At 47.0% G+C, this 26,206-nt stretch overlaps 1 protein-coding gene across 3 annotated transcripts in view; it reads left to right on the top strand.

Annotated features, from left to right (window-relative positions):
- LOC146835042 (cytochrome P450 4B1-like) overlaps nucleotides 1-26,206 on the top strand; it is a 438,175-nt gene that overhangs the window by 231,193 nt on the left and 180,776 nt on the right. For all 3 annotated transcript variants that reach the window (XR_014960677.1, XM_085602703.1, XM_085602704.1), the window contains one exon: nucleotides 15,554-15,744. Coding sequence is in view for 2 of the 3 variants with exons in the window: in XM_085602703.1 (XP_085458829.1) it covers nucleotides 15,554-15,744 (191 nt within the window). In the remaining variant the exon portion in view is untranslated. The remainder of the gene's footprint in view (nucleotides 1-15,553; nucleotides 15,745-26,206) is intronic.

Raw genomic sequence — 26,206 nt, 5'->3', positions numbered from 1 at the left:
CCGTTTCCGGCTCCCTTGGCAACCCCGGCCCTTGTGATTATTTGCATTTATTGTGATGTTGTTGCCTTAGAAACCAGCACACAGTGCATGCCTCAGCCGTGTGTAGGCCGCAGGAGGGATCCCCAGTGCTCTGACATCATGGGTTGGGGAGGGGGGCGGGGGTCTGTTCCTCATCTGGACTCTGCTCTGTGTACCTGGCTGCAGCTGGCTGCGCCCGCCCCCATCGCACTTCATCTACGTGGGTCTATTATTACTAGCCCTTCCCCCACCTCCCTCGCCTCCCTCCTCCTGTGTATTATTTACCCTCTCTTGGCCTGCTGCCACCGGCGAACATCAATCCCTCAAACGCCGTCTCTGGCTAATCTCTTCCCCCGCGTTTTCCTTTCCTCGCAGAACGAGCTTTCCTCGCTCTCCCATGCTTTCCTTGCTCTTGTTTTTTTCTCCCACATCTACCGTGCTCCCTCACCTGTCCACCCCTTGTCAGTCGTGTAATTCCACGCTCCAGAGACGCGCTCAAGCCAAAACGTGATCGAGGAAATCACGTGTGAATGAGTTCCAAGAATAATGTTTAAGCGGCGGTAACATTCACATTATAGGGCGTCTTAGAAAGCCCCTAGCTCACACTTTGCCACCCATTTCATTTTCAGTCTGAAGTGGACGAGAAACCACCGTGCCGGTATGAGTGCGCAGGGAGGTTTTTCTGTGTGTTCTTTTTGGGTAATAGTTGCTTGCTGCTGGTGTTTGCCCACGTGGATGAGTTAGGCAGAGGTTACAGAGCAGCTGCCTGCCTACCTGTGTGCTCGTGGGCAGGCTCATAGCCTAGTTTTTAAAAGCCACCATTTTTTTATTATTTTACAATGCCAGTAATCTGCATGTTAAGCAGGACTTCCCGTGCCACTGACATTGCCCCAGCCCTTCCAGTATATTCGACGCAGTAACATGACATTTTTTTACTTTTATTAAAAGGCACCATATTTTTTACCTCTTACAGTGGCAGTGAGTTGCACATAAAGCAGGGGTTTGCAGTGCCACTAACACTGCCCCAGCCCTTCCAGTCTTTTCAATACAGTATCATGGCATCTCCAGTCAGTTGCACGTCGCGCAAGATTTGCCGTGCCACTGACACTGTCCCAGCCCTTGCTGTCTTTCCTACACAGTAACATGGCATCTGCTACTTTTGCCAATTTTTTTAAGGGCGGGAAAGTGTTCGAGTTCGGGAGTCCAACAATGTGCTGTTCACAGCTTCTTGGCCCTACAAAACTAGATTATTTACTTTTTCTACTGTATTATTTCACACAGTCATGGCTCATCCATTAAACGCGTGCAGTTACATATGCTTTATCTTGAAATATCTCGTTTTTCGGAAAATGTTATAAAAATCAAATATGGCAGTAGCAGTCAGCTGCACGTAAAGCAGGACGTCCTGAGCCATTGATACTGTCCCAGCCCTTCCAGTATATCTGGCGCATTATTATGGAATTTTACATTTTACTAAAAGGCACCATATTTTTTGTCTTTACTGCGGCAGTCAGCTGCACACTAAACAGGACTTCCCCTGCCACTGACAATCGCCGAACCCTTCCTGTCTTCCCACCGCAGTAACGTGGTATCTACTGCTTTTGGCAGCATTTTTAGGGGAAGGAGAGTGTTCAAGTATGTGAGTCCACCAACGGGCTACCTGTTCGCATCTTTTTGGCCGTGTTAAATTGGAATATTTTATGGATTGGATTAAGCGCGTGCAGGACCATCTCACCTTCAGGAAACACCTCAAGACCTGGCTATTCGGGCAGTAGCAGCACCCCCCACCCCAGCGCCTTGAGACCCTCGCGGGTGAGTAGCGCGCTATATAAATGTACTGATTGATTGATTGCAGTTGCACATGCTTTCGTTTGAAACGTCTTGATTTTTGGCAAATGTTAGAAAAATGAAATGGGCTAGTGGCAGTCAGCTGCAGGTAAATCAGGACTTGCTGTGCCATTGACACTGTCCCAGCCCTTCCAGTATATACGTTGCAGTAACGAGGAATGTTAAAGTGGCAGTGAGCTGCACGTCACGTACTACTTGCCCAGCAACTAACACTGTATCTTCTTTTATTTCTTTAAAAGCCACCATATTATTTCCTATTTCACAGTGCCAGTGAGCTGCACGTTAAGCAGGACGTCCCGTGCCACTGACACGGTCCCCGCCCTTCCAGTATGTCTGACGCAGTAATATGGAATTTTTAAATTTTACTAAAAGGCACCATATTTTTTACCTCCTACAGCGGCAGAATAAATTGGGGGTTTGGTTTGAAAAAGAAAGGCAGCTTTAATAACACAAGCATTTGCAATGCAATAGGTGTCACATTTGTGAGATTTTAAGCTGATAGCATTGTAAATGGCAGTGTCTTTTTTATATGATTTGATAAGTAACACATAAATTAAAGGCAGTGTCATTTACAATGCCAATAGCTCAAACTCGCGTAAATGCGAGACCTATTGCATTGCAAATGCTTGTTTGGGATTGTCTCTGTGCATCTGTTGTATCTGTTGTTGGAACGCTTCCATTTGCTGCTATTCATTGGCTCTCATCTCATGGGCATCTTGCAAGGAGTCTTGGGAAGAAATCGGCTAGTCCACCACTCTCTCTTTTAAGGGGAGCAACAGGAACACTGTAGTAGGTGGTTTGTCTCACAGTAGTTACTTGAATATGCGTCTCTTGCTCGTGCTCCCTCCTAAACATGTCATGAAAGGGACCGCACTCTCCACTCGTACATCTAGTCTGACTGATGTTTTGTAAGTGACTGCAGGTAACAATCTCAGAAAGTACATGGAGACCTTCCCCAAGCTCAGGAGCACCTGCAGAGCTGACAAGTGGCGGTCGCAGTGAAAACCAATGAGGGGCTGTAGGTGAAGATGTAAGCTGGCTTCTCCATACGAAGGCATAGAGAAGGGGAAGAAGGAACGGAACAAAGATGCAGAGAAACACCATTCACTGTATAGGAAGTGAGCATGCGGGAGCCATCCAACTTGGCGGTTAGGAGACAACGTTTTCTACTACCTGGCTGCTTAAATTAGCCAGCATACAGTCCTTCTGCTACTTTGATTGTCTGCCTGATCTGTAAGTCCGGGGTCCTGCATCTCAGCCTAGCCGCCCATGACAGTGCCTCCACAGATTCCAAAACTCTAGAGTTCCCCTCTTTCTGCTTACGAAGGTTGTTCCTTTACACAGTTTATCGGACTCTCGCTTGCTCTTCCCATGAGTCATGACACTTGGGTAGCAGCCCCGGTATACTGGTCAAAGCCTGTTCTTAGGATCATGTTGACTCTGTTGGGGCTAAAGTTTATTTTATCTGACATATTTGAGTAATGCTTGCTCATTGACCTGAACCTGTTTCACATGCTCATTTAGGATTCGCTCCATAAACCACCTAAAAATCAGTCAACGCGCTAATCCTCAAGTAGACACTATTCCACTCCAGGTTTGCGAACACTGACATGCGACAGCAAGTGCTTCTGTGTTTTGACTGGGGAAGTGCATAAAATTAGCATGTTTTAAGTAATCATTCTAACTCAAGTACCACAAAAATTGGAGAAAGCCCACAAATTTGAGAGTAGGGATCAGAATTACTATTCTTACTTACAGTCCTACCAAAATTTGGAAAATATTGTGGGGGGGGGGGGGTGGGGGGGGAGGAGGACATTTACTATTCTAACTCCAGCAAAATAAAAATTGGGGAGAGTGCATACATTTGAGGTATGTTTACTGATGTAACTCCACTCTAACATACATTTGGGAAGGTGCATATAAATGGATGTTCAGATTTATCATTCTAACTCTAGTCCCTTAGCCATTGGGAAAAGTCCCTATACTTTGGGGCTCATTAGGATGGCGGTCGTAGGCACATCCGTGGTGCTGGCGGAAAATTTCCTTTTCTGCACTCCATTGGCGCTCCTCGCATCCACCATATTACAATGGGCAAAGATAGCCCATTTTCCGTCCACTGTGGAGTCTCGGGATCTGTCCAAAATTTCCTTCCGTAACGGTGGTGGAGGGAGCCAATAGAGAAACGCCTCCGTGCGGAATAACGTTACGACCGCCGGACAAATCACGATGCCTCAAACAGCCCATCACAACGCAGCGGAGAAACCAGCCACCCGTAGATGGTGGAAGCACTACTGCAGAGAGCGAAACTAGAATCCCGGTCACCTCCACGCAGTCCTGACCGCTATGGATCCAGCTCTTCAAGCCCTTCCGCTGCTGTACCTCATCCACTACCAGCAAATAAGACGTCACCGCAGTCAACACCTCAGGTACGTAAAAACACAACTCTGCATACAACCACAACACACAACTCCTGTGCTGAAATACGGTTCCTGTCCACATCAGACACTCTGGTGGGGACAGGAACATTTCCCCCAGTGTACTCACACATATCCTGCCTGCTAGAAATCCAAACCTCCGCATCCGGGTCACCCATCAACTGCAAAATCACTGCAATGTCCCGAGCAAGTCACCGCAGCGGTGAAGACGCGGAAAAACCTGCGCACAATGTAGTAGGCAGGGCCGGCGCCGGGCATGGGTATTCTGGGCAGCTTCCCAGGGCTTCACCTTCGCCCTATCCACAGTACGCTTCCCACACCAATTTGGGCACATGCTGTGTGCCCTTCCTGTGCCCCCCTGCACAATTTATCACCCAGGTGTGGTTAGACCTCGCACCTCACACATCAAAGGGCAAGGTAGATTGACTGAGAAGGTGGGGGTGAAGATGAACACCCTGCACAGAAGGTCAAGGGCTGGACAGCCCTCCTCCTCACACCTACCTTCCACTCATGTGAATAAAACAAAGTATAATTAAGAAATGAAGACTCACACTGCATATGAACAACCACTGAACTGTTCACACTGCTTGTCAAGTCACTCAGAAAGATCCCACACTGACACTCTGCCACATACACATACCATAGGTCAGCAGCAATGGAGGACAATAAATGGGCTAGCCCAAAGTGAAGTGCACAGTGCTGGAAAACCATGGAGCAAGCCACATAGCACATAGTACATCACATGCAAGAGGAGGAATATATCACATTACCCATAGGCCCTAAAATCAGACATGGGTGGCACAGTGAGTGAAATTAAACCACAGCGACCTCTGTGCAACAACTCAGGGATACATCAATGCAAGCCATGCATAGGCACAGGAATGATAGGATGTGTCAGAAGTCATAAAGTGACCAGCCACACATCTGTGTCAACTTACTTGACATGTGTATGCCACCAGCACAACACACATGGCTCATTGTCACAATCCCTGACTGTCAAACCCAAGTAGGACCTTCATACATACCCCTCATCTACCCATCTCACACCTGCAACACTCAACACCTGTGAGAAACACACACAAAGGTGCACATAAGGTCCTGTGAGTTTGCTGACAACCAATCACACACCCTGGGGTGCATCTACAAATGTCAGACTCACACTCAGGGATGTCTGAACCAATGCTGACTCAAAAACAATAGCCAAACACAAATCTCACAAACAACATCCAACAAGCCCACCCATGTGCAGCCAAACAGTGGAAAGGCAATGTTACCCTAGCCAGAACAGGAATACACATCATTGTCACTCTGGACCAATGCATAGACACCATACCCCAACACAAACAAGAATTGCATCATCGGGGGCGTGGCTTGCAGCCACCGAAGTTGGCCGCGCGCTAGGTGAGCTGCGCTAGCAGTCGTCGCCAACTCACCCAGATCCGACAGAATCCTGAGCAGCCAACATAGCCCCCGATGTCGGAAGACGTCAGGAGACGGTGGGGTCCATTGGAACCCGGTGGCGACCTCCCGGGGCCTCCCAGCGCTTGTCTCTGGTGGCGCGACTCGTCTGACCAGGACTCAACAAAATGGCGCACACCAACTGAACGGCTGGCAATAGCGGGACCAGTGACCCGAGGAGGCTACGAAGTCCACGGAAGGCGTCCCCTGTCAGCCCCCGAGTGGATTCATGAAGGCGGCGCCGGTTGAGAGGGGTGCTGCGGATCGAGTGCTTTTTGCGGCCCCGCGATCGGCCCTACACCAGCTGAGTGAATTGCGGCCGACTGAACCACGGCCGGAGCGGCGCACTCCAAGTGGTGCCCCCGCCTGTGAGGCCTCCGAGTGGCGGGCTCCCCTGAGTGGATACCCGGACGTGAGCAGAGGTGAGGGGGCAGTCTCTTCTGAATCCGACAGGCAGGACCGGGAAGGTCCGAGGCTGCCGCACATTGGACTGCGACTGCACAGTATCGCAGGTATCTGCCGCGAGGCCAGTATCGGGTGCCTTGCAGGTTGGCTTGGCGGGACGTGGGAGTGATGCGGCTCGCCTTGCGGGACCACATAGAGCCTGCACCCTGTGGGATTGCCGGGGCACCCTGGAGCCCAAACTGGACTCAGTGACTGAAGAGGTAAACGTCCTACGTGCCGATTTCCGAAATATGTCAGAGAAGGTAGCCGTGGCGGAGACAGGGATTGGCGGTCTCCAATCCAAGACGAAATGAGTGGAAGAGCAAGTGGCCACCCTAACGAAGAACCAAACGGATATCTATGCCCGGCTGGAGGACCAGGAGGGTCGGGCGAGGTGTAACAACATTCGCATAGTGGGGGTCCCGGAGGGTATGGAGGGGCCGTCCACGGACTGGTTCGTAGAGGACTTGATTCTCAACCACCTGAAACCGAAGCATTTCTCCAATTTCTTCTCGGTCGAAAGAGCCCATCACGCACTGGGGGGGAAACCTAAGCCAGGAGCTCCTCCGCGTACTATCATCGCCCGGATCTTGAACTACCGAGACCGTGATGCTATCCTACAGGCGTCGAAGGTTGCTGGGGATCTCCAGCTCGACAATGCCACCATGCCGTTCTTTCCGGACTTTAACCTGCACGTCCAATGGCAGCGAAGATCCTTTGAAGGGGTAAAGAGGGCTCTCCGAGACCAAGGGGTGAAGTATATGATGCTCTTTCCAGCCCGACTAAAGATCCTGGATGGTGGCAAGTCTTTCTTCTTTGAGTCACCGGAGGAAGGCAGCGACTAGCTGGAGGGATGGCGGACAGTGGGCAGGACTGCAGGCCCGCGCAGAGTCGAATAGCGCCCATCGGGGCGAGAGGGGGCTGGGGTGGACAGACACGCTGCTGACCGTCAAGGTAGCACCCAGAATGGGTCCAGGTAACGCGGGACGGTGAGGTGTGGTGCTTTTGTCCTGTGCGATGGAACGACCAGTGGGGGTCCCTGTGTCTGGCAGATGCACGCGGGCGCCTACGGATGCCACGAGACATGGGACTCTGGGACCTCTGTTCAGTTAAGTTTTGATTATTGACTGGGACTCTCATAGGGTTGATCTGTTGCAATCTGAGGAGGTGGGAGGCGGGGCCAGGTGAATTACTTATGGACTGCTCGATTATTTTTCGTCAGAATGGGTTTGACTTCCGTCAGTTATGTATGGTGTCTTTTGCTGACTGCAAGCTCACGTTTCCTTTTCAGGTTTGGTCTGGGGCGGATGGGATGACAGGCACTCTGCATGTTTGAAAGGTGGGGGGTTGGGGACCCACTGCGCAGGGAGGCAGGGTGGGGGGAGTTGGTTGGGGGGTGGGGACCTGTTTTTGCGAAGGGGGTTTGTTATGCTCATTCTCACTACAGTACTTTTGCATGTGGGGTTTGCTCGATCAGGGCACGTTGGGACACAAATTACCAGAAGAGGGGGAGGTCCGATGTCTGAGATGGGGGATCAGGCATGCATTAAAATTTGGACATGGAATGTTAATGGGCTGGGCAACAAGATCAAGCTCACACTGGTGCTACAATACCTTAAGCGGCACTCCCCAGACATGGTTCTGCTCCAGGAGACACATCTACGGGGAAACAGATGCAAGACCCTTGATAGATTTGGGTACAAAATGGGAGCCCACTCCTCGTTTACGTCGGGATCAAGAGGGGTTGGCATCCTAATTCGTAACACCCTGCCGGTAGTAGTCTCCGGCACTTGGACAGAGGAAACCGGTTGTATGGTAGCGGCAGCTAATAGATGGGAGGGGCGCACCCTAGTTCTGGGCTCTTGCTATGTCTCGCCTGGTCTCCACTCCTCAACATATGCACGCATAGGGTCCTTCCTGACTGCTCTCCCCTACGGTACCCTCCTGGGCGGGGACGTAAATGCCGTGATGGACGCAGACTGGGACCGATTGGCCAGCGGGCAGGGATCCAGGGGGGAATTTGGGCCACACGACTTCGTCTCAGCTATGGGACTTGGGGACATCTGGCGCGCACACCACCCCGCGCAATGACAATACACATTCTACTCAGCCAGACACGGGTCCTTCTCTCGACTGGATCACTTCTTTACACGTATTGATCAGCTGGGCGTCTTTACGGCACCTCATATACTGGCCTGGGGAATCTCGGACCACTCCCGGTTGGGGTCACGCTGAAGGGTCCGGTGACGAACAGGGCCTCCTTCCCGAGAATTGATCCATGGCGCATTCGTGATGACACTGTAAGTGAAAAGCTCCGGGAGAGCTCTCAGATGTATTTTGAAGAGAATAGGGGCTCCGTGGAGTCTAATATCACGCTCTGGGAGGCCTTCAAAACCGTACTGAGGGGACAAGCCCAGGCCCTGATTAAGGCCCAAAAGAAAGAGGAGTCATTACGGGTCAGTCAGCTGGAGGGTGACATAGAGAGGATGGAACAAGAAATCAGCGTAGCACCGTAGGACGATCTCCGTCATACCTTGGCTCTTAAACAGAGAGAGCTTAGGGCCCTGGCTGAGAGCAAGGCGTGTGCCTACTTCATCGCCACCCAACACCGTATCTATGACGTGGGGGACAAAGCCCCCAAGCTGCTGGCGTGGCTCGTGCGACGGAATAGGGAGCGTTCCTGGGTGGCCGAGATACCCGACCAGGCAGGCTCCTTAGCCTCAAACAGTGCAGACATAGCGGAAGCCTTTGCGTCTTATTATGAAGGGGCCTATTCCCCAGTCTGCACCCGGTCGGAGCAAGATTGTGCAGAGTTTTTGCGTGACTTTGTGCTGCCCACCTTATCCCAAGAACAAAGAGATCGGCTGGAGGCAGACCTTACCGGAGAAGAAATAGGTGAGGCCCTCAACTCCCTCCAATCGGGAAAGGCGGGGGGGCCGAACAGGCTCCCGGTGGAGCTATACAAGCGGCAGGCCAATATCGTCACTGTACCTCTCCTCCAGATGTTCCTGGAGGCAAGAGAGGCGGGATGTCTTCCGCCAGATCAAAGAGAGGCTACGATAGTCGTGATCCACAAAACAGGGAAGCCGACTGATCAATGCTCGTCCTATCGCCCAATCTCGCTAATCACCATGGAGGCGAAGGTCTTAGCTAATGCCCTGGCGGACAGGCTGCTATCGGTTCTGCCGGACTTGGTGCATGTCGACCAGTCCGGATTTATGCCGTGCAGGAGCACCCGACACAATCTACGCCGCCTGTATGGAGTGTTATACATGACAGAGGATGTGGGGACCACCCAGACAGCCTTGATGGCACTGGATGCCTCAATGGCATTCGATAGTATCGAGTGGCCCTGTCTGTTCATGCTACTTCAGCGACTGGGGTTTGGTCCCACATTCTGCAGCTGGGTGCGGCTCTTGTACGAGCAGCCGGTGGCAAGGGTGAGAGTTAATGGCGCTGTGTCCAGGGCCTTCCCTCTACGGAGGGGTACGAGACAGGGGTGCCCTCTATCCCCCCTCCTATTTTCACTGGCCCTGGAGCCATAGGCGTACTGGATAATGAGGGACAGGTCGTTCTGGGGCTTGGCGTTAAACGATGACTGGGAGGAGCGTATTTCCCTATACGCTGACGACATCGTGCTCTATATGGCCAGACTGTACCATTCGATAGCACAGGCTTTTCGACCTGTTCGGTAGTTATTCAGGATACACCATTAACTGGGTGAAGTCAGTGATTTTTTGCTCTCTGGTCCTCCCCCGCGGATTCCAACTAGATGTCCTGCCTCCATCGCCTTTGACGGGTTTAAATATCTGGGGGTCTACGTAACGAGAGATAGAGTGGAGTTCCTTGCCAGGAACCTGGAGCCCCAACTAGCGCGCCTCAGGTTCGACGTGAACCATTGGAGATTGCTGCCTCTCTCATGGGAAAAGCGGCAATGTTCAAGATGCTTGCGTTGCCGCGGTTGCTCTACATTCTGCAGAACACGCCATACCCGATCCCAAATGGGGTATTCGGACGGATTGCGCATGCTCAGCGGACTCTCCTATGGGATGGAGGCAACCCTAGAATAGCATTGCACAAGCTGATGAGGGGGGTATACGACGGGGGCTGGCCCTACCGGACGTCAGGTTGTACTATCGGGCTTCGCAGCTGCAGGTAGTAAACGATTCGGTGTACACGGATCAGTCGGAACCGGTCTATAGAGTGGACCGACTAATCCTGCCTGCTGGGAATTGCGAGCCGCTACTCTATGCTCGGAGGCCGGGTAAAGATTAGCCATCTCATACGAGAGTGGTGGTCCAATGCTGGAGGGAGGCAAATAGATTCCTGGGATGGTCGGGCTCCCTGACCGGTAGATCCCCTTTATGGCATGGGGACTACTTAACAGAAGTGACTCGTTTGACCGGGTTCCAGGGATGGATGCTCATAGGCATAGAATACCTGGGAGATGTCTGGAGGGGCAATGCCTCTCGATCCTTCGCCTATCTTAAAAAATAATACAACCTACATGACTCGCAACACTATCACTACGTACGCCTCTCCCATGCCCTACACGCCCACATATAGAGTGGCACATCAATCCCAAAGTATTCCCCTCTGGATCCGATCACTGAGAAACCCACCTCCACGATATACCACAAACTCATAAACAATATGCCAGACCCACTGACATCATTGCGAGCACGGTGGGTGGGGGACATTGGCGATTTGGAAGATGTTCCTGTTGCCGGGATATGACAAGTTTATTGTGGTGCTCAATATACTTATGACAAGGCTCCTGTGTAATGTCCAGTGGAGGACAAACCCAGCATGGTGCCTTCCCACTGAAGACTATTCACTTGTGGCAGGCTTCTGTAGTATCTGTAGTGTTCTCCCCAGCGCAGGAGCATGCAGTAAATATACCACACCCAGAGCTCTGGATTGTGCTTCTTTATTCCTCAGCATACAATCACACACTGCACTCTCATTACGTAATAACCATTATTAACCGCACCTTAACACCTCCTGGCAAGTTACGTAATTCCTTGGTGATTCCACCCAGAACTGCTAGGGTCCTAATGCACATAGTCTCATGACACTACAGTATCTACTCGAGTCTGCCCAACTGTGGCATGACTTCTCTAATGTCCGCAAACGCCTATCTACCCGCTTGTGACAAGACTCCTTTGGTACCCAACGGTAGACTAACAACATGTGACAAGACTCCTTTACATTGTATTGCAATGAAGATATCAATAAAAACATTTCAAAAACATGTGACAGGACTCCTGTGATACCCTTTAGAGAATATCCACGTATAGCAAAACATATATGGTGTCCATTCGAGACTACCCCCATCTGACTCTTGTGAGACCTATTATTTAGCTTATGTAGAACACTATGCTGGTGAATCTGATCAGTGTACATGTCCTCTATGATTATGATCCTGTGGGACCAATGAATTAATTTGTTTACAAATAATGAAAATATTTTGCCGCTTGTCCGTCTTGCTATTCTCAAGATATATAATGGGTGTCCTGTGGCGACAATCAGACTGAAGTAATAACATATGAAGAGAAATGCTGTGGTGGCCATCAAGGTATCTGCACACATATATGTAGAATCTTGCCGTGTCAATCAGGGGTCTCCCTTTGAGCATACGCTTTCGCCCTATCAGAACATAAATAAATAGATGCAAATGAATAGGAGGATGCTGGTCAAACACAACAAGAGTGAGGTGAGGGGCGAACATCAACAACCAGAATAGCTTTGCAGCCAAGTTTGGTACACATTCATGTCTGATGTCAATCCTATGATAAGTCCTAAAAACCCTATTGACGTCTGATGAGAATCCTCTAACTCCCATCATTCCTACTATTCTCATAGAATGACACTACTGTGAAGCACTTCAGAATTCATGTTCGCATCTTGTTCTATAGTTCATATCCTGTCATTTCAGAAATGAAGGGCCACATGAATTTTCCTTATTCTTTGTAGGCCACGCAGAAGAAGATCCTGGTCAGTGACTCTTTTAGAAGTGAACGAGGCCTTCAAATACAGACATTAAAATATTTAAATCTATGAGTTCGCTCAAGTGATATATAGTAATAACAACCATTCCCAGGAACTATCAGTAAACGTAATTAACAGATGGTTTTTGTGCCTAAATCCTAGGGTACTTGCATATGTGTATGCACCTACCCCAGGACCAGTGTGTCATTCAACATCCAATTGCCCGAATTGATGGATATTACCCACTAGCACAGTTGCCCATCCCATAAACATTATATACATATAGTAACCTTCATCTGCTGGTCTGGACCCTGTTGAGTGACAGCGATTGGGTCGTCTTATTATCTGCACCTGATATTAAATAAGTGGCGCTGTAGGAACTGTGTAAGATGTCGTGGCAAAAAACACTCTGTTGTTTGTAAACAGTGGTACGCACAGACTCTGTAACCTGGGGGCAATAGAAAGACTTCACATTCTGATGGCTGTATTGCCCAAAAGGTGCAGTAATCAGTTTATTACAAATTTCTCTCTGTGACACTCATTTAGCGTAATGAGATGGTTCTGAATTATAGCACAAAAATTTAGAATGCAGTTTTCACCGATTAAAATGCTAAAAGTGACAGCTTGCATTTAAATGCAAAAATACTTTTATAGCTGTAAAAAAAAAGATATTTCTCGTTTTCTACACATATTATGTAAATTTGTACTATTACCGTGTAATAATGTTAGTCCCACGTTAAGCATCTCCCTGGATCTCAAATACAATTGAGGAGTGTAAAGGGGCAGAGAAGGTTAACCGCAAATTAACCTCTTCAATGCCCGTGACGAGCTGGTCTCGTCATGGGCCGCGGTTGCGCTGTGCCCATGACGAGACCAGCTCGTCATAAACCCCGCCCGCTAATGAAACGGCCGGCACAGGGCGAGGAAAGGGGCGGGCACTGAAGGGGTTAAGTTTATTGACAGAATTACCTCAATGGTGGCTCTTCACCAAGGAAAACATTTGTGCAATCAAAGCATGCATTTGTGTTGTACCAGTCCTTTTGAAGCAGTTCAATTTTCCATCAAGTCACTTTCTCTCTCTATATGTACCTACATCCCAATATATATTTCATGGTCTTACCGTATCATTTTCTGTATCTTCTCAACCTTATCTCCCGATTCCTCTCTCACATCTACCTCTCTTGATCTCACCCTGGGCCCAAAGCACTAAAAGCAGGACACAAAGTGGTAGCAAACTGTGCACTGACTATTTGTGACCTATATCTGATTTTGTGATGCAAACTATGTACTAATCTGTGATGTTGCAAAATGTCCAGTCCAGTTACAGGTTGTCACAGAACGACAGCCAAATCAAATTTGGCAGGTCAATGTGTTTGCATTCCCAACTGGAATCTTTTTTCAGAAGCAGCCTGGTGCTGCATTTAAAAAATAATGATTCACGTTTGAAACTACATCAGTAGGAGCAGTCATATCAGATAATACTTTATTTTGACAGTGAAACACAGCCATAAAAGCACATCACTAACATAAAAAGCATTATTAAAAACACATCTCATGATCATCTCAATAAAACAACAGATAAAATAATTAGTGAAAACACAATCAAATTCCCCCTCAAGCAAAATAGAGGAATCCTGCCATGATGCTCAATGTCCCACAATCATCATATCAGAAAGAGTAGTCATTGGTCCTCTTGACCCCTACCTGGCGCCCACACCTCCTTCCCATGAGGTTGCCTTACAAGATTCCCCTTACAAATCAAATGTCAGCTTCTTTGGTGTGTCAGTAACTGATCAACAGGGTATGACCGAAGCTGCAGTCGCAAACCATTGATACCATAGTGACCCTCGATTAAGACAGAATGCTCCCCCCTTCCAATTTCCATTCGACATGGATCTCAGAACCCATTTTGTGAGTTGTAAAGTATTTTACCATTTGCATAATGGAAACAGCAAACAAAAAATGCATTTGCAAACCCAGTGACATTGCAAATTTTACAGGTTGCAATTGCAAAATGACTTTGTACATCTGGCCCATCGACCTCTATGGCCCTTAAACTCTCACCTCTATCAGTCACACATCTACCTTAAACCTCTTCTTGTACATGTTATTGTCTACTGTCCTTTGTCCCTGTCTTCCTCTCACTCCCCTAGACCCGAACACCTCTCGCTTCTGTCACTCACCCTACTTGTTCTTCTCTGCCTGACCTCCGCTCACTTACACCACTAACTCTGCCCTTCTCTCACCTCTGCCTCTCATTCTTACCTCTACCTAGGCTGTATGTGCTTTTTTTGTTTCTTAACATGCCACTTTATTTCACTCTTTACATCAGGTTTTTAGTTTACCTCTGTCTGTCCTAGACTCAATCTCACTGTACCTTATTTTCCCTGTAATCCAGTCAATCTCTGCACCCTTGTACTCATAGTCTCTCCTTTGACATTTATTTCTGTCACCCTCTCACGTCTGATTCTCCCTTTTTCACTTATCTTTAGTGCTGAAAGTCAGATAGTAATAGCTGTTCTGTTGTGAAGCGAAGGAGTCACCAGAGTAGATCCCTTCAAGATATTTATTTAAGAATACAAGTGAGAACAGGTAGGAGCCAGGCAGCACAGCTTCCAAACCAAGACCTCTGGTAAACAAATGTCATGGACTGGAATCTCCACCATCGGCTTCCCCAATGCTGCGCTAGACAGGTACCACAGCTGTGCTTCTTTAAGAATTTCTTCCTCGCTTCCAGCAGTAAATACGGCAGTTGACCACACGCCGCTGAAGTTCCTATAGAAAGTTCTTCTATTCTATATATTTTTTTCCGAGTAATAAAAAAATTAACTGTCCATCGCGCCTCTGATGTAGTCCATCCCAGTCGTGGCCAATTGTTGTGCAGAGAAAGAGTCACCAGAGTAGATCACTTCAAGATATTTATTTAAGAATAAAAGTGAGAACAGGTAGGAGGCAGGCAGCACCGCTTCCAAACCAAGACCTCTGGTAAACGAATGTCATGGACTGGAATCTGTAAGCAGAATGTAACATACATTCTATGCCTCGCTCCAAAAAGAGAATACAATGACACAACATGTTCGCAGTCTTTACTGGTAGCTGTCAGCCATGGCGGTCCTAGATAAAAAAATTCCCTGCATGTGGGGAAGTTTTTTTTTTTTTTTTTTAATAAGGTCGCCTTTTTTATTCCCCTGATTTCTAGATTTGGCTGTAACCTGTTTTAGCTGCCGTGGCTTCCTTAGAGTGCATGATAAAACCCCACTTATATTAACACCATTATTTTGCTAACCTGATTTGGTATTTTGTTACATAGAAAAGCACTGTATTAGACAAAACACATGTTATTATCTATACCCCAACAGGATGAAAATGGAGAAGGATTATCTGATGAAGACTTGCGCGCCGAGGTGGACACCTTTATGTTTGAGGGCCACGACACAACAGCAAGTGGGGTCTCCTGGATTCTGTACTGCATGGCCAAGAACCCAGACCACCAGGACAAATGCAGAGAAGAAATAAAAGGGATTTTAAGGGACCGAGACATTGTGGAATGGTGAGCGCTCGTATTTGCACGTTTGAATTTGTTTATCTGCAGTTTATGCTGCTAATACCTTGAATATTTTAACCACTATAGTGACATGCAATGAAAAGATAAATATGGTACTTATATGCTGGATTCAACATTTTCATATAGCTGATACAATGTTTGACATTGTTAGACCGGTGTTAGAGATGTTTCCATGAACTCTTACACTGGCGATAATTTCCAGGTAGTTCTCATTCATTATTTCTTTATTGTGATGTGACTTAAATAGAAATTGATTGCGCCATTCAGCGCACAAGCCAAGCTTGGATAGAGCTCGCCGGCGAATATTGGGGTGCACTCTGTTTGCCTGCTGCTCTTTCAGTCCGCTGCTCCTGCTGCCACCACCATCATGGTAGGTCTGGCTGTTGGTGCTGGGCTCCACAGCTTTTACAACCATTCCATCATGGAAGCCTGACATGCACGCTCTGTGTCCTTGCCTGGAACTCTCGTGGGCCTTTTTAATTCTGGCAATGCAGTGTGCATGTTTGTCGGCCATATTGGAAACTACAAGTCTAACTCCAGCTCACGGCACATCACCCTGTTTCCCTGCTCTGTAGCTTACACAATCTCGCAGGAATCTGTGCTTCTGCCTGTGTTCACTTCTGAATCTATCTGTCAGGGCTCCAGCACCCACTAGTGTCTTCCCCAGAAGTCCAGCCACTGCAACCACGAGTCAGGGCTCAACGCTACCTCTTGGGTATGAAGTCTCTTTTACCACCCATGGGGCTCCAGTTCCCAGCAGTAGCCTTGGTTCTGCACCTTACCTACTCCCCAAAGGGTATATAGCTGGCCAGACTTCTGAAGAGGGCTATAGTTTGGTACCACCTTTCATAATCATAACAGCTTGATAATCCTTGGTAGACTGACACAATTTCCTTTCATATGGACTCTATCACCACCCAGGCCATCACTAGGGGGTAAAATCTGTAAATGCTTTCAGTGCTTCCTGGTGCTTGACAGCAGCCACTCTAAAAAGTCAGCAACGCCGAAACACTTTTACGCCTTCATGTCCTATGATTATGAAGCTATGACCACAGGTCCTCAGAATGCAACGTGCTTCTTGTTTCATTTCAAAAGGCCCAGATGTGTGCCTCTGCAATCGCTCTGAAGCAGTACCCCAGTTTTACCCTCCCCTGGATTCTCTTTGTCTTTGCAGATCACTGTCTGTACAGTTTAATCAACGTTTCTCTTCTCCATTTTGCTCTATCTAACCTTCAAGTGTCAAACCCTGACGTACGTGTTTTGCTCCATGTGCACCCCACTTGCACCCTCACTTACCACTGTTTTTCTTTAATAGCTGAATGCAATATGCTGACTTTGCGTGCTGCTCCCTTTTTATTGTTTTTACGTATTTTCTTACCTGTACCTCCACCCTCATTAGCGAAAGTGCTTCTCGCTTCGCCCACTCCATTCGTGTCCTCCCTCACTATCATTCATCTGTCCCCATAATGGTCTGCAGCCATAACCCAGAGTCTGCTGACTGTGCTCCCCTCTTTAATTCCTGGACATATCTCTGTTCTCCCATGACCATGATTCCTGCTCTCACAGCCGGCCTGGGTACAGACACCAGCCCTCACAGTTCTGCTTGACCAGACCCGGGGGAGGGGGGTGGGTGAGGGTAGGGGGCGTGCTACTGAGAAGCTCCGGCCCATGGGGCGTGCTAGTGGCAAGTTTTGCTGCACCACTTTCGCTTCTGTTACAGGGGGCCGATTTTGCAGCACTGCTGCAAAATCGGCCACCACGGATCAAAAAACAGCCCCACCCTTCTGGCCCACTGGGAAAACACTCGGTGCCCACTACGGCTAGTCCTGCGCAGCCTGCTCTGCCTCAGAGAGGCATTACCTCCCACCCACTCCCACGTACCACCTGGTGTCCCGGTCCATTGGCCCCCACCGGATAATACCATGTGGCACTCTTCACCTTTGTTCACAAAGGTTTACCCATGCTTGACCCTGTGCCACTGTTTGCACAGTTCTTGGTTGTGCAGCCTCACACCACAGCCTTCAGAATCCTTACTTTGACTAGGTGCAATTTACCTCCTTAAGCTTCATCTGTTCACACTGACCCTTCTCACCCCCATACTCACCTCCTCTGACCTATACGTTGCTACTTCTGTTCCTACTCCCAGATCTTTTCTTCCAGTTTATATTTTTCAAGGGCTAAGTCACTGTTCTGTCCTTTTCCTAATAAGATAACATATATGTTGTATTGGGAGAATAATCCATGGAGGCACGTAAGTGTTTGAAGAGAAATAGAAATTTATTCCATACCCAATAACACAGTGGAGCCTATCCATCAGCGAACTCTGCGTCCACAGCTCCGTTGCTGAATGCGTTAAAAAACCATCTCATTCAGCAACCGTGACAAGCAGGACACGTAGCGGCGTTTGAAGGATGCGGAATACAAAAGATAATAACACGAGGCACTTCAAGCTCTAACTATCGCGTGCTATAACAAGTTAGCATATAACATATCACCCTTTTCCCCAAAAACCAAAAGAGAAAAAAAAAATATATATATTATACAATTTAACCTGGTAAAGTCCTGCAGATACAATGTTTTTTTTTACAATCTATCACTTCTAGTAGTAATACTATCATTAGCAGAATGTGTTCCAGAAGAACGAGTCATGACACTTGCATTCATATGAGGACTAATACAGTGATCAGCAGTATGTTGATTACCTACAACAGAAGCTTGTGAGTGGTGAACCCCAGGCTGAATCATGTTCCAATCATGGACACAAGAACCCAGGAGTGGTAGAAACTGAGCATCACTAGGTTTTTGTTGTAAATGACCACTGTCTTCCATCATCCAAAAGTACCAATGAACGAGCAACTTTGGATACTTTGAAAGGACCATTCAAGTTGAAGTCCACTTTTGATCTCTTAGAATTCATATTTCTCAACATGACCCATGACCCAACCACAATGTGATCATGCAATATCTTAGTTTTCGCTTGCGATTTTTAAACTCTATCCTCTACTTCTTTGAGATTCACCACATCATCAAATCTATTTTGTGCTTTATCCTTGAGCCACGTAGGACATAACCCAGTATGAGCTTATCTACCTCGTAACAGTGCAAATGGAGAAACTCCAGTAACACTGAGTGGGGTGTTATGATACGCCCAAATTATATCTTGAAGAAACTTGGCAACATCTTTATTGCAAGTGAGAGCAGTTTGAATACCTTCTTTATTCAATCTATTTGCTCTCTCAACAGCTCCATTGGAGCAAGGCGAATATTGGGGAATATGTGGTGTCTAATACTCCTGTCCCTTAAAATGTTTTCCATAGTTTCTGGTATTAATTGAAGACCATTGTCAGTAACTAGCTCATCTGGGTACCCTTCCGAAGAAAAAATTCTATCCAAAAAGTTTATGATCGATGGGGTGTGGGGTGGGGGGTATTGTATGTTATTTGTTTATTTCTGTTTTGCTTTATTTGCAAGTCCTTTCAGTATTCTTTTCATATGTGAGAAAAGTGTAAAAGTCATGATATGGTATATTGATGCTACGGAAGCCTCTGGGTTACAGAGCTCCGCCCTATGTGCTTTTGACAAATAAAATATGTTTTCAAAAAGTTTATGACATCTTGTGTGGATGTCTCTTGTAAGAAATCATAATAGATCCACTTAGAAAAGTATTCTACAATAAAAATTATGTACATATTTTCAAAAGGTAAGGATACCACTGGTCCAGCTAAATCAAGAGCAAGCTTGCGTCAGGGGCCTTGGGGTAAAGGTGTGGTAACCAAAGGAGTGTCATGAGATTTCCAGTGCTTGTTAGACAAGACACATTCTTAACAATGTAGGGCCACCAGAAGTAACACCTCAAAGTTTTTTTTGCAGCAGTGGCTCCCAGATGACCGTTTTGGCCTAGTGCCAGAACTTTGGAATAAAGTTGACTGTGAACTACAATTTCGTCACCTCTCATGAAAATGTAATTTTCAATAGTGAGTTGATTTGCAAGTTGACAAAATACGAACAGATCACCTTTAAAATTCGTAACACGGGACCTACCTAAATGAACAAATTCTTTAACTTTGCTTAAAACAGTGTCCTGGTTACAGGCAGTAATCCATTCATTTTCAGAAATAGAGCCATTACACAAATGCATTAAATCTAGATTAGCAACAATACATTAATTCTTGAATAAATCAAAATGATGAGCTTCATCTGAAGAAGTGGGTAAACGAGATAGGCAATCAGCCCTGGAATTTGGTAGCCCTGTGAATATATTTGACATCAAAATTATACTCTTGTAACTTAGAAAGGATTCTGATAAGTCTTGAGGAAGCACAAGGCGACCCTTTGTCTCCCAGAAGATACATAAGAGGCTTGTGATCTGTGCATAGGGTGAAGCAGTCCCCCAAACATACGTTTTAAACTTAGCAAGGCCCATGCACAAGCAAGAACTTCTTTCTCGATGGTGCAGAAGTCAAATCTCTGGAAGCAAAAGCAACTGTGGTTTCAGATGAACCATCTTTTTGACACAAAACAACACCAAGACCTACAGCATTTGCATCCACAGTTATGATACATTTATGTCCTCTTACATAAGATTCAAGTGCAGGGACACTGGAAAGGATTTTCTTTATTTCTTGGAATGCATTCTGTTCTTCCGTGCCCCAAGAAAAATTCTCTTTTTTTCTTAGCATTTTCTTTACAGGTTCCATTAAGGTAGCATACCCCTTTACAAATCTGGAATAGTAATCGCTCAACCCCAAAAAGGATCACAACTCATCCTTGTTAGAGGGGGGTGGTACCTCTTTCAAGGCCTTGACAAGATCCTCCTTAGGCTTGATACCTTGTGCTATTATGTGGTGACCTAGATATTCCACATTGTCAGTAAGGAATTTACACTTACTCTTAGACACAGTCATTCCATGGTTGGACATTATTCTCAATACATTGTCCAAGATGCAATTGTGTTCATGGATGTTCTTAGCGAAAATTAGTATGTCGTCTTGAAAGGCTAAAACTCTTTGCACATCTTTGAATAAGGAATACATTAGCTTTTGAAATATGCTTGCCGCTGATGCAAGACCGAACGGCATGCGTAGGTACTTAAAAGCACCAAAGGGTGTAATAAAAGTACAAAACGCTTGAGATTCTTTTTTGAGCCTGACTTGGTGATATGCCGCTCTGAGATCAATATTGCTAAAAATGGTAGCCCCATCCAGAGTTGAAATTAGCTCATTAATTTTAGGAAGGGCTAGCAGTCAATTAAACTGTTCTATTTCAGAGGGCACAAATCAGCACACAAATGGATTTTTTCATCCATTTTTTAGTGATAACCACAGCACTGACCAATTCAGCAGCATCTACAGGCTCAATTATTTTATCTGCACACAGCTGGTCTAAGTGTAACCTCAGATCTTGTCTAATGGAAAGACGAACGTTTTTAACTTAATGTTTTACAGGAGTGGCACCTGGTTTCAATTCAATTTCATGTTCAAAATCCTTAACTATACCAATTTTTTCAGAAAAAACTTGAGGATATTTTTGCAAAATTACATCAATGTCTGTATAAGTATTCTCAACAATCATAACTGGTATGGTAATACCTGGTGTTAAAATGATACCTAGTCTTCCCTGGTCTATCCAACCCATGATATTACGTCCATTGACGGCTGCATAGATCTTTGTGGAAATGGACCTGCCAGAAAATTCCAAAACATCCTCAAATAATCCTTTAATGAGAATTTCTGACTCACCATAAGCTACCGCTTTAATGTCAGGAGTTTCCAGTAGCTTATCGACCCACAGCACTTTAAAAGTATCTTCAGAAATGATAGTCACAGGTGAACCTAAGTCCACCATAATTTGTAGCTTACGGTACTAATGGAGACTTTACAAAATGGACCATTTTCCTTAGCAACATTTGCTGCATTGTGTTGAGCAAGAACGGTAGACTCATTAGTAGGCTTGGTCTCTAAGGTTAAAATCTTGACATTGTTAACACATTCTTCATTTTCATAAACAACTTGTTGACAGACATCAGGCACACAATTAACTCTAACCGCACTGGAAGCAGCACTCCTACATACTTTCATGAAATAACCTAATTTTCTGCATTTACTGCATCTCTTCACCCTGGAAACTAGGGTTGTTTCCTAAGTGGTTGAAAGAACCACATCTATAACAAGCATTTGTTCTGTTAACCTTATTGCTCCTAATATTTTTTACATCGTTAACTTCCGTGCTATTAGTATTGCTAATTGAAGTGGTTGCAGAGGATGCTTGTGTTAAGGCTTTAAAGGAATCAATCAATCAATCGGGTTTTTCAAGCGCACTGCTCATCCTTGAGGGTCTCAGGGCGCTGGGTAGGGGGGGGTCAGCAGTTCAGTTTCAGTCGAAGAGCCAGGTCTTCAGGGCCAGCCTGAAGGTGTTCAGGGAGGGGCACGTCTAATGTCGGTGGAGAGCACGTTCCAGGTCTTGGTCGCGATGTAGGAGAAGGATCTTCCCCCTGCTCTGGCTCTGTGGATGCGCGGGGTTTCGGCGAGGAGGAGGTTGGCTGAGCGGAAGTTTAGTTTGGGTACGTGGAGGGTGATTTTGTCATTGAGATATTGGGGTCCGGTGTTGTGTAGGCATTTGTAGGCGTAGGTGAGCATCTTGAAGGTGACTCTTTTCTCGACTGAGAGCCAGTAATGCTTGTGTAGGTATTGGCTGATGTGTTCATGCCGAGGGACCCCGAGAACGAGTCTGGCCGCGGTGTTCTGTATTGCCTGGAGCTTGCGCAGTAGGGACTTGTTGATACCTGCGTAGAGGGCATTTCCGTAGGCACCTGCTGGTGATGAGTGCGTGGATGACTGTCTTTCTTGTTGCGGGGGGATCCATTTGAAGGTCTTACGGAGGATGCGGAGGGTGTTGAAACAGCTGGAGGGGATGGCGTTGACGTCGATTCATGGAGAGGGAGGAGTTCAGTACGATGCTGAGGTTCTTGACGTGGACCGTGGGGTAGGAGGGCTGCTGAGGGTGGTGGGCCACCAGGTGTCGTTCCAAGCTGAGGGGATGGTTCCGAGGACTTCTGTCTTCTCTGAGTTGAGTTTTAGGCAGCTGTTGCTCATCTATGTTGGGAGCTCCGGCATTCCTTCCTGGAAGTTGAGTCTGGTGGTGGTGGGGTCCTTGGAGAGAGAGAGGATGAGCTTGGTGTCGTTGGTGGCTATCCTGAGGGCATGCTGTCGGACGATGGCAGCGAGGGGAACCATGTAGATGTTAAAGAGGGTTGGGCTGAGTGATGATCCCTGTGGTACTCCGTAGTTGATTTCTGTGGGTTCGGAGAAGAACAGTAGCTGTCTGATCCTTTGGCTCCTGCCGGTGAGGAACGATCTGATCCAGTCGAGGGCTATGCCTTGTATGCCGGCGTCGTGTAGTCTGTCTGTGAGTGTGCGGTGGGAGACGGTGTCGAAGGCTGCTGACAGGTCGAGTAGAATTAGGGCTGCAGTGTGGTCCTGGTCGAGGAGGGCTCGGATGTCATCAGTGGCAGCGAGTAGGGCGGTCTCGGTGCTGTGGTTTCTTCGGAATCTGGATTGAGAAATGTCAAGGATGGTGTTGTCTTCGATAAGCCTCATCAGTTCTGCGTTGACTGCCTTCTCTGCGACTTTTGCTGCACAAGGAAGGAGCAAGATGGGTCGGTAGTTCTTGAGGTCCATTGTGTCTGCTGAGGGCTTCTTGAGGAGGAGTCTGACTTCTGCATGATTCCAGTTGTCAGGGAAGGAGCCGGTCTTGAAGGTGGTGTCAATGGTGCATTGTGATACAGGTGCGATGGTGGTGGCAGCTCTGTGGTATATGTGGGGTTGGCAGGGGTCAGTGGGGGCTGTGGAGTGGATACCTTTCATGGTCGGTCGTGATCGGTGTCCAGGTGGAGATGGTGGTCTGGCTGGAATTGCCACAGGGTGTGTTGACTGCGGGGTCAGGTGTGTGGCCATTGAAGTTGTCGTAGAGGTTGTTAATCTTCAGGTGGAAGTAGGATCCGAGTTTGTCGCAGAGGTCCTGGGAGCGGGTGATGTCCGTGGCTTCGCTGCGGAGCTCGGTGAATTCCTGGATGACGCTGAAAAGTTCCATGGATTTGCTGGAGTGGTGTTGTGGATGAAGGTCCTTTTGGTGATTCTGATGTGTTGATGGTATTCCGTCGTAGCGTCCTTGTAGGTTGTGTAGTTTTCGGGTGTCTTGCTGTTTTTCCAGTTCTTCTCCAGGCGTCTACAGGTGCGTCTGGTTTTTTGTTTTTGGAGCTTGGTGGTGAACCAGGTGACTTTCCTGGGGCATTGCTTGCTAAGGTTGCACAGTGGGGTGAGCTTGTTTGCGCAGTTGGCTATCTAAGTGTGGAATTCCATGGTCGCGAAGTTGCCATTGGTTGCAGCAGAGGGGGTGTTGTCGTTGAGGGTGGAGTTGAGTTGTTCCTCGGTGAGTCTGCTCCAGTTCCTGCACGGGGGGCGCAGAGCCGGTACGTGTGGCTTGTGACGAGGTAGTGTACACAGTGGTGATCAGTCCATGGAGGGTTGCGTGGTATGGCTGAAGTGGTTTCTGTTTCCCCCTGCAAAGATGGGGTCGAGGGTGTGTCCTGCCTTGTGGGTAGGCGTGGTGACTAGTTGTTTCAGTCCGATGTTGGCGAGGTTGGCGAGGAAGGAGGAAACAGAACGTTCAATACTTTGAGCGATTTTAACAGTTTGATCTAGAGAAGGATTCGTACAGCATAAAAGATGTTCTTGTACTTTTTTAGAAAAACAACTGAGTACAATCTGATCCCTTAAGTATTGATCAGTGGCATTTTCAAAACAACAAGTGCTAGCTAAAATGCACAAACTGGCTACATATTGTTCTATACTTTCATCAGGGGATTGTTTCCTGGAATAAAATGTAAAGCGATCCAAGACAGCATTAGGTTCAGCAGTAAATAGTTTTTCAAGCCTTTTCTCAGCTTCTAAGAAAACATTTCAGGCATCCCCAGCAGGAGCAGGTATTGAGGGAAGGTGGTCAAAATCTTCCTGTCCTTCAGTGCCTTCACAACCATACAGAATTGCTTGTTCTCTTATTGGACTGTAGTCCACGCCATCTATAGACACCAAATATTTTTTAAATACTTTAAACCAGTGTTTCCTCTCCAGTTTGGGATTGCCAGGGTTATCTAGAAATGTATGGGGCTGCTGGTGTGAACTACGTCCTCCAGATATAGCATGAGGATAATAATGCAGTCAAAGTACTGCTAAACGTGTTTGTAAATGAAGTAAGTAGAATGCAGATTATATTTAGTCATAAATTATACTTCACTGCACGTAGAACCCAATAGTAGAGAGAATGGAGGAAATGGTAGTCCGTTGCGTCTGCACCAGTAGTTGAAATGAATAACGTGTGGCGATAATGTGTAACTCCTAGTACTGTGCTTAGGAAAGCAGGAATCGGTAGGAAAAAAAAGCACAGACAGGAGGCTGAAAGGAGTTTATCTAATGAGGCACCAACAACTGAATAACCTCGCCTCCAATAGAAATGAAGCAAAGAGGGACTCTCATCCTCGTTGCCAGAAATATGTTGTATTGGGGGAATAATCCACAGAGGCAGGTAAGTGTTTGAAGAGAAATAGAACTGTATTCCATAACCAGTAACACGGTGGGGCCCATCTGTCAGCGAACTCCGCGTCCACTGCTCCGTTGCTGAATGCGTTTAAACCATCTCATTCAGCCACTGATGCAAGCAGAACGCGGAGGGGCGCTTGAAGGATGCAAAATACAAAAGATAATAACACGGGGCAATGCACGCTCTAACTATCGCGTGCTATAACAAGTTACCATACACCAATACCGATGGACCGGGATGCGGTCCGCATAACTATCAGTGGCTGAGATCAATTCAAGCATTCCATCCATAACTTTTTTTTGCTTTTCTTACATCATCCTTCCTGCATGCGAGTTGGACCATTGTAATGATGCATACATACCTTTAGTCCTTCTTTTATTACACGTGCACCCCATTGTTGCACTTGTGATGGAACCTGCATTCTTCAGTCTTCGTATGCTTTGACTTATGGCCTGCGACTGCTTACCCACCTCTGTGGGTTCTCAATGCTTCTGCTCTCTGCTCGGCAGTTGCAGACTGAAAGCACAGGATGTGGACGTACTTCAGTGGGCTCCTTTTATATGGTCTGGGACTACCGAATTTCCCCCTCCCCCTGCGCATAAACACATTTTTAATGAGGGACATGAGAGGTAATTACTTTTGGAGGCGGGGGTCGTACAACCCCCGGCCGTATTTATTAAAATATGAAAACAAAATTAAAATTTTGAAATAAACAATATTTACACAAATTATACGCAGAAACATAACACAACATTTGATTACAATTCATATGCACAGATTTCAGATGGCTAACCTTAACATATCTCTAATACATAGTTCTCCTATCCGAATCTAACATAATGATCATAATCAT

This window comes from Triturus cristatus, chromosome 4_2 (assembly GCF_964204655.1).
Source record: "Triturus cristatus chromosome 4_2, aTriCri1.1, whole genome shotgun sequence".
Classification (NCBI taxonomy): domain Eukaryota; kingdom Metazoa; phylum Chordata; class Amphibia; order Caudata; family Salamandridae; genus Triturus; species Triturus cristatus.
Note: the sequence above shows the minus strand (reverse complement) of the source record. Positions and strands in the feature narration are given on the sequence as shown.